The sequence below is a fragment of the Odontesthes bonariensis genome, chromosome 5 (genome assembly GCF_027942865.1).
Source record: "Odontesthes bonariensis isolate fOdoBon6 chromosome 5, fOdoBon6.hap1, whole genome shotgun sequence".
Lineage (NCBI taxonomy): Eukaryota > Metazoa > Chordata > Actinopteri > Atheriniformes > Atherinopsidae > Odontesthes > Odontesthes bonariensis.
Window position 1 is genome coordinate 13,830,224 of NC_134510.1, and position 9,834 is coordinate 13,840,057.

The 9,834-nt window shown below is 41.7% G+C and overlaps 1 protein-coding gene across 2 annotated transcripts in view; it reads right to left on the reverse strand.

Moving 5' to 3' along the window:
- LOC142379731 (nuclear factor of activated T-cells, cytoplasmic 1-like) overlaps positions 1-1,422 on the reverse strand; it is a 63,079-nt gene extending 61,657 nt beyond the window's left edge. For both annotated transcript variants that reach the window (XM_075464946.1, XM_075464945.1), the window contains exon 1: positions 894-1,422. In XM_075464946.1, coding sequence (XP_075321061.1) covers positions 894-1,017 — 124 coding nt within the window. In that variant the 5' untranslated portion in view covers positions 1,018-1,422. The remainder of the gene's footprint in view (positions 1-893) is intronic.
- Between the last annotated feature and the right edge of the window lie 8,412 nt (positions 1,423-9,834).

A 9,834-nucleotide genomic window follows, 5' to 3' on the forward strand; every position in this document is an offset into this window, starting at 1 on the left:
CCTGCATCCCAGAACGTGCAGATCACAGACACACACACACAAAAGTCTGCTACCAATTATCAGCCTTCGTACTGAGGGACCGAAATGAATAATAGTACAGCCTGCACCCGTCGGTCTGAAACCTCAAAGACAAAATGAAATTCCTGAAATCCACAAAAAGCCAGTGGCATCAGCACTATGAATTAAGAGAAGGCAGACTACCAATGACTCCGATTAACTAAATCAAAGTTTGTTACCACAAATGCTGAATCAAAGCGTTTCAAAATGGACTTTTAACAAAAAGAATAAAACAGCAAAGCTGAATCTCCTGTCACATACAGCATTGGTCTAAAATAAGCTCCAAATATTGAACTCCTGAAAGCAGCTCTCGTGTTGCTCCCTAACTCTAACTCTATGGGTATAGTAAATCGGAATCTGAATTAAAATATCTGAATTAAGTGAAATTAACTCGAACCTCCTCATAGAAGGGCAGCACTTGTAACCCCATAATTTTTTTTTTATTGCACATGATAAGAGGCACCTGCAAAGACAGCTGGAGACACCTAATGGTGTGGATGTGCATGCCAATCACGACACTTGTGTGACCTCATTTGCTTCTTTGCGGAGCTCAAGTGAGACATCTTGTGCCATTAACCAGGTGACATTTTCGAGAAAGAAACAAAAACAAAAAAAGCGTCACACTGCATCAAAGTAAAGAGACCTCGCATGCATTCTCATTTTATAAAATTTGTATATTATTCTCATGTATGTTATTTTAAAAATATTGGACTGTGATTTCACAATAAAGTCCCCATCAGTTTGCATTAGGTGCTGCACCCTATGAATTTATCTTAGAATCAAGCAGAACACTTCAGACAAGCAATTCATCCATTAAAAATGAGGCAGTATGTTACCTTCTTCTGCAGACTTCATATCGGCGGCGAGAGAGGTGAGAAAGTGAAGTCCCCGCTCCTTACCGGCTGCTGCGGCTCCAAAGCTGAACTTGGATTTGACGCTCAGGCAGAATGTATCCTGCATTCAACAAGCGATGCGCAACTTTCTCCGGCTGCGAGTCTGCTACGCGCAAAGCCGTCACCGATTATATATATTCACAACAAAACTGGCTTACTTCATGCACCATTAATTGCAAATCGCACAGAATTTCTGGGGAGGAAAAAAAAGCCACTTTGAGCCACAAATCGAACAACAGTGCGCACAAAATGAAACGGGGATAAATGGGTCAGGGGGACTGGCAGCTGCGGTGAACGAGGTTGAGGTGAGTTTGGCTTGCAACGGCACGGTGAAGGTTTTAAAAAGTCTCCCCAGGTCGATGACGCGGCGCACTTTGTCAGAGGGGCCGGCTCCGGTGCTTTTAAAGCTGGAAAACACCCTCCGTCCTCCCGTCCGTGCGCCGCCCATCAAGGGATGACGCGCCCGGCTCCAACTACCTCCTCGACCGCCTGATGATGTCTTCCAACCTGGGATCCCTTCGTAGGAGGTGGGAGGTGTGTGCGCCTTTGGTGCGTTTGCGAGTGTGTGTGTGTGTGTGTGTGTGTGTGTGTGTGTGTGAGAGAGAGAGAGAGAGAGAGAGAGAGAGAGAGAGAGAGAGAGAGAGAGAGAGAGAGAGAGACAGAGAGAGAGAGTGGAGAGAGAATATAGTTAAACTCGTGTCAACAAGTGATCTCTCCATGTATTTTTATAATGTTAGCACAATATTAGAAGCTCAATAAGCTGAAGGTGTTGATGGAGCCTTCCATTGTTTTTATTGACCTTTATGTCAAGAATTTCTTTTTAAAAAAGCCTAAAAATTAGGATTTCAATTAATAGATCCGATCTTTTTCCCTTCTTTTTTCTGTGGGTGGTTCTGTTGTGGTGGATGGATGGAGGCATCCCAGGCCAACAACAGGGGATCAGTTTGCCAATAATAACCTTCTTCGTAAACATTGGCAGTCATGTTATTATAAGATCATCAGCATTATTCAAACATTTCCACAATCCCCGACTGAAAACTCCAAAGCTATCAAATTCCATTTTCAAACTGATTTTCCTTGTGTTTGAAGAAAATATGGTTTCATATTTTCGCCCAAAATAACCATCCTCGACCACTGACAGCACAAACGGCTCGTGTTCTTCACCTCTGCTTTCCACCACGTTGTATCAAGTCACCCCACGATGAATCCAAGGCAGTGCCTTGTGATTTGCCTTTGTTTTAGGAAAATTCTGGGTCAGCTTATTTACTTAATTGCACTCCCACTGCCGTTTATCAAAGTAATAGACCTGATTTTATGATTGAATTGCAACAGATGGGGTCAAAATCGATATACAATGATAAACACAAAGATGCTGCACTGATATTTGGCATGTTTGACTGAGTACAAGACTGGCACTCATCCTTAAACTACCTTCATTGGAACTCTTGAGCAGATGACAACATAGTCTTCCAAGACTGTACAAAACTGAATTTGCCAATGTTGGTGAAATCACGACTGAATGCGAACACTGAATCAATGTGTAAGCCGAGGCCAAATTTAACCCAGTCTTAGCCCAAACATCTATGGACCACTGAGATGCCTTTAGGGTGTCTTTTCAACCAAAACAAATGCACAGTTGAAATTATTATGGTAGCTAACTCACACAGAACACAAAACTCCTTTTCACCGTAGCAGCTGCCTGGATCTACGTAATTTTCAGCAAGATGCTGGCAGAACTGTCCTGGTGTCACTGACCTGGGCAAAGCATGGCAAAGAGTCAGTAAAAGTGGAGGGGGGGGCACAGGCCTCTGCAGTGATGAGCCCTGTGGCCCAGCTCTCTCGAGTAAGTCTCCCTGCGGGTCACTTGAGGGCTGTTCTTCTGGCATTCTGCTGAGACCACACCGTGGATTCACATCAACACAGGCCTGTCGAGTGATGAGTCCTGGTCAGCTGAGTGTTAAGCTCCAGTGGCAGGTGAGGTCTCTTGTTTCTGGTCAGGGGGGGAAGGCCAAAGGCTTGCTATCCAGGCTGCCTGAGTGCAGGAATTACTAATGCGAGCGGGACAAAGAGATAATACATTTTCTAAATAAACTTACTGGCTTACCACCATGCCTACTCCTATTCACAACGTCTGTTGAATAAATGGCTGGAATCCCGTCAGCTTTCCTCATTAGTTAAGTGGCAAAACTACTAATGGAAAAGATACTTTTTGGTCACATTTGTTTAGCTGATATTTGTCTTCAAAGTAAGCCTACTCATGTGTTCTCTGGTGTTTAAAGGGACAAACTGAATCAATTTCTGGTGTAGTCTTTGGATAAGACACACAGGCTTACAGAATTTGATTTCATGCCATCCATCCATCGATTTTCTATACCCGCTTAATCCGTCTGTTGGGTCGCGGGGGGGGCTGGAGCCTATCCCAGCGGTCATCAGGTGAGAGGTGGGGTACACCCTGAACAGGTTGCCAGTCCATCACAGGGCCACACAGAGACAAACAAGACAAACAACCACACACACGCTCACTCCGAGGGACAATTTTAGAGAAACCAATGAAGCTAACAGGCATGTTTTTGGACAGTGGGAGGAAGCCAGTACCTGGAGAGAACCCACGCATACACAGGGAGAACATGCAAATTCCACACAGAAAGGCCCCAGCCAGGAGTTGAACTTGGAACCCTCTCGCTGTGAGGCGACGGTGCTAACCGCCACACCACCGTGCAGGATTTCATGCCATCACTGTTATAAACAGTACATGTCGAGTCTGCCATCTTCACATCATGTTTTACTTATACGGACTGTCTGACCTCACATTTCTGAGGTAGCTGGTGGTGCTCTGTAAAAATCATCAGCCACAGCACTGATGGCTGATTTAGCTCATGATGCGTCTTGTAACATGTTAAATAAACCACCTTATGGACATAAACAGAGTCAAAAGCTTAGCAGAGGGGGACTTTAACGTGTTATGAGAAGTGTCATTAGAGTATTTGCAGAGGATTCTTTAAGAAAATAACTTTTATAAATGATTGTATGTGTAAGGATTAAAACTGAGTCTCAATTATGTACAAAATGTGTAGAAATGATAATGACAAATAGATTTTTTTTTAAAGTAGAAGAGGCATATTGTTGAGTGTCGGTAGCTGCAATGAGTGCAATTAAGAATGGCTTTGACAAGCTACAATGTTATTTCTCTGACTGAGGTCCAGTCTTTACTCCCTTGAGCCTGAAATGGAGCTGGCAAGCTTGGGGATGATCACACATAATCAGAAGCAGACTCCCTTTTCGAGGCAGGCAGGCTGTGGGGCAAGCAGACTGCACGGGGAAAGTAATAGTACGCTGTGTTTTCTTTGCCTACAGTAGCTTTCTGGCGTCAGCTGCGGCTTGGCCGATGAGCATGTGTGAGCTCAAAGATGAAAAAGCAGGATCACATACTTTAGGAGATGAATTATGATACAAACTGGTGGTAGGAAAAAAAAAAAAAGGAGTTCCACAACTGATTGGCACCGTCAGCGGGATGGAGCTGCACAAGTTGCTGAACAAGTTTAAAACCCTGCGGTGGGGCACAGTTCAGTGGCAGTCTGCGGGCTTATCTTGATGGATTCTGTGATAGGGAGTAAAGCACCTTAAGCTAGAGTCTGTCAGCAATAGTCTGGGAACTTCAAACCATCTACAGCGACAAAGATAGTAACCATCAGATATTAAGCAGATAATAAATCATTCAGTAAGATAAACCTGATCACAAACTTGATGGTCTAATGATTCTCTTAAATAACCTTACCTCTTTGAATAAGTTACTTAAGTTAAGTCTAAGATTTGGGCTCAGTTTTAAATCCAGCCCTTAGTTTAACTGTCATATGCTGCCTTGCCAAAATAAACCATTCACTGATTGATGGATCAGTGTTAAAATATTATCTCTTAATGCTACCACACAGTGCATTTGCTCAGCAGGGCTTAGATTTATGCTAAATATAAGATGGCACACGAAATCTGTCTTGCGTCGGTGTCATCACGTCATTTTCTTTGGCTGCGCTGATGATGAAGTTTGCTCAATATTGTACAGCAGTTTGGAACAAATCATCAGTAAAGTTCTAAACAGATTGTTACGATGAATCTGGAAGGATTTGCCTTTACTTTACATCTTCTCTGGAAATGTAAGATTGTAATTTATGGTGTAACTACATCTGGCCCTATGACATTGCACGCACCGAGCAGCCACAACATGTCTGCTGAGAGCATTAGAGAAGCAGTACGTCTTGTGCTCAGATTTACGAGCAGCCTACTCCTCGCTCGTGTGTTTCGCAGAAAATCATCATTTCTTGCCTCCTTGTAAACAGACACATGCTCCTTTTGCATTTGCACAAATTGAGCTGTTGGTGGTGCTCTTTTGTTTTGCTCTTTGCCCTAAATGCGTCGAGCCTTAAGCAAGTATTGGTGACATACTAGCACACCATCAGAGCCCAAATGTTATTCCAGTTTTTTTCAAGTTTCTCTTCTTGTTTTCTTCTGTTTCTGCATTGCTTTATTGTGGTGCTGCTCTCCAAACTGGAAATCGTTGCAAAATGTGCTGATGATATAATAAATGACAAAAGTGAGTTTTGCAGCATGAGTGCTGTGCGTAATGCCAGCAAATATAATATTTACTACCCGTGGTTTGGCCCAGAAGTCAGTCCTCATCTTGGCATGGTCAGATTGCATTTCTTAGAACTCTCCATGAGAGATTTACATGTAAACGACAGACCAAAAGTTGACAGGTATGAATAATCCCATCTTAGATTTGCCAAGCTGTGGGCTTAGTCCTGTCATATTTGTTTGTCTAGACATCAGGAGTGCTACCATTTGGGGAAAAAAAGAGCTTGAGGCAGATATTAACATGGACACTAACAAGATGTGTAAACCCAGAACAGTGAGGCTCACTCCGGGAGAATCTTTGTGATACATAAACTTCAAGGCTGCAAACCCAAGCCCTTTGCTCGTAGCTGCGCAGTTAATCATCTCCTTTTACAACGTATAATTCATGTTTGACATATCCGGGGAAATCTGCACACTGACATCCAAGGTTCTCTACACTATCATTAACTATTTTTTAAGATTTTCTATGAGTCACGACTTGAACCAGGCTGCTTTTAATAGCTGTAAACACTCATTTGATACAGATTTGTTTTTGTTTCTTTTTTTTCTATTGCAGTCGAGGATGAGGTTAAATGAAGAAGTGTGTAGTTAATGACTGCAACTTTATGAATGGCTGCGGTCAGGTCCATCTTTTGGCACCAGCACAGCTTGTGTACACTTCCCTGTGAGTATACACACTTGTAAGCTCACAATGGAGAACTACTTGGAGCTATATTAGGCATGTCTGGACACTGCTGTATGTTTAGCTACTGGCTTTTTTCAGATATTCCTCTTATGAACAGGAAGTAGCGGACATGTCTGGCTTGTAAACCAAAGAAGCTTGGCATTCATTGTCACACGGCCATTGACTAAGTTTGCGTTGTTAGAAAATCAGGAAGAAGCGGTGTGAAGCTGGTGTTTTGTCACTGTTGTTGACATGCTATACTGGAGATAAATCCTTTTAATAATACAGCTCCGGGACTATTGTTGCTGTGGTATGATAAGTGAGATTAAAACACCACTTAAAGCTATTGCTGCTCTCTTTGTGCCGCATGTCTTGCAGCAGTGCAGTTTTCCTTCAGAGTCAAGAGACTCTTATTACAAGAAATAAGGTGAAAATAATATATAGTTCAGAGAAAAATGCAACTCCTCAAAAAGACAGTAACTCTGGGGGTAAACAAAACAAGAAAAGAATGTTAATGCTCTCCATTGTTTGTTATTGTCTCGATTAAATACATCTCAACTGGGTTGAAATATCTGAGCAGTGAGTGTTTTTCTTACTAATGATCCATTACTGCATTCTGTCGGTGCTGTTTTCTCTCCGACTGCTTTTGCTGACCATGTGAAGTGTGATAAGAGCACCGCCATGGGTACTGTATCTTACCCACATGTGTAGCTAATTCAAAACCTGTGGCCAATAACAGTTTCTATAGGTCGAAGGCACCTGACCTATGAGACAATTTTCCTACTCCACTTGTAACACAGATAATTACACAGGCAAGACATCTGATGAGGGCCATATTGTCAGTTTCAAACGAAACTGTGTGATGTAAGCACTCCTTTTTTTTATTGTCCTCTACCAAAATGTGTATCCATTCAGCTTTGCTACAATCCCAGCAATGGTTATGGGATGGTTTCATTTTTCTGCCTTGTGACTGTCACGTCCAGGTCCATTACAGTGATTTAAATCCAAGCATATATGCCAAGGTCATTTTTACTGCAGGGCTCTCCGGCTTGGCTGCTCTGCATTAAAACACAGTTATACAGTCCAGCGCAGCCCAGATCCTGGTTCTGCGAAGGGTCACTCACGAGTCTGAGCGCAGTCTCCATGCATCTTGAATCATCCGGTCCGCTAAATGCAGAGAGATGATTTGTCACAGACAGTCACTGTTTCCATTGCTATTTAATTTAACTAGAAGATGACAGAATGGGAGATTACACAAGGCGCAGAGATAATCCTAATTGAAGGCACATTTAGAATGAACAGAAAAATCACTACTTTGAAAAATTTGTATGCGCTCAATAACAGCACATTGTACTGGCTTCTGGTTTCTCTTTTTACTACTGCATCCTTGTTGTCAGTTTTCTATGCTTTATTCACTCAACTTATCACTGCACAAGGGTTGCTGCCAAGGATGGTTGTTATCCTTGCTCCTGCCAAATTTGTAAAGACGCCTCTGGGACAGTTTGATGTAACAACAGAACTCCTTGATATGTATTTTAGAAAATTAACTATTTTCCTTTCAGATGAGAAGATTGATACAATTTTCCCACCCATCCAAATGTAATTGAAGTCATTCGGTGCTTTTCCTAATGCATTACAGTATAGATAGAGACACTGGTAAACAATATAGATGATGGCTTGTGTAGAAGACAGACACAGCTGCTGCAACATGACCCACTGGTTTTTGAACTGCATTTAAATCCTCCTTCAGGCATAAGTGACATTCGAGGCATGGATCTGAAAGAGAAACGAGGGGTACAGCGTGCATGTCCACAGAGCAACTCTGCTGTCAGTCTCACATCTAAACATATTCTCATATTCTCAACTCATGTGACTTTCGTTTAAATGACAGGCGTTAACTTCTGAAGTGGCCATTTAAGGAACTGCAATTTTGGCACTTTGAATGTGCCGCTTGGGAAACCCTAACCTATTTAAAGCCTTGCCTCTATTCCAGTTACTGGACCCCAGTAAAAAAAGGTTTCACAAAATAACAATGCATTTTGCTGCCTCTGGGCTCTTCATGCTAAGCTAAGCTAATCTATCAATGTGCTGACTGGAGAGGCCCACTTCCATTGAACAGTAAGGATTACATGGGTTGTTGTACTGTGTCTTTCACATTTCTGATAATTCACATCAGCTATTAAGGCGGTCAGTCTCCACTAAATCATATTCTCTGATAAGGCTTTTCGCAGTGGGATTTCTTATCAAGACACAGAGGTCTACTTCTGTTTATTATCTCTCTATGCCTTCAAAAATTCACTTTTTTTTTCCTGTGGCCTTGTTACCATGAAACACTTAGGGGAAAAAAAAAAGTCCCATATAGTGACCCCATGACCTTTGTACGATGTTATTGGCTCCATATAAATCCAGCATATCACTTTTTAGACAACTCTACATCTCTTGAGCCTTCTGTGAAAAAAACACACAAGTGCTTTTCTGCTCTCAATAGGAAACCTATTGATTTTGGCAGTCTCTTCTCTTACCCTGCCAACAGGCCAAACTATAACCAAACACCGTAACAACTTTGTTTTATGTTAACTGTAACAGAGAACTGGATGAATTATAAGTGACTGGTGGAAGCCAGCATGACTTTTGTTGTGTTTTACAGCTGCAAACCACACAATGCGCACTTATGAATTCTATAGGTTATTTTTACTTTCTTGTAAAATAACAAAGTGAAACAATATTGTATTTGAAACTATTGCAATGAGCCAGGTTCTCCTTTAAAATAATCATATTTTCCTACAGATTGGTTTAAAGAGATTTTATCATTCACTGTTGACCACCCAGAACATGTCTGTTTCTTCCTAATATAACAGCGTGTGCCCCATAAAAGTAACTTATGCATGTATTCAGTTGGTTTTAGAGTCATTCAAATTAAGTTTAATTCAGTTTAGTTTTATTTATATAGCGCCAAGTCACAACAAATGTCATCTCAAAACACTTCAAAGATACAGTCCAGTTCAAGCCAATCAGACAATTTATTACATACAATTCATTGAAATACAGTTATAGTCCAGTCAAATCAAAATAATCAAATTCCAAATCAGTCTAATTCATACATACATATACATTCTATTTAAAAAAAAAAGGAAACCAACAGATTGCATGTAAACTTCCCTTCAATCTAATCCCCCAATTCTGAGCACGCATGAGTCGACAGTGGAAAGGAAAAACTCCCTTTTAACTGGCAGAACCAGACTCAGGGAGGGCTATCTGCATCAGCCAGCTGGGGGTTGAGAAGACAGGAAAGAGGTGACAACAAGCACCATAACACCAGGCCAGGGATACCTGCTGAGAAAGACAAACACAAGTTATTCAAAGTGTCACTCTATTGTTCCACATTTAAAGGAGACATATTAGGCCCATTTTTCACAAGCTGACACAATTTTTCTGAGGTCTTTGGGAGATATCTATGACATGCTTTGGTCAACGTAACACAGAGAGACTGTACGGCAGCTCCTTTTTCCTCCAATCATTTATACCTCTACTCTACATGGACAGCTGGTGGGCTGTTAGTGCATCCTTTAGGCACAGTCTTGTTGCGATTCCTGT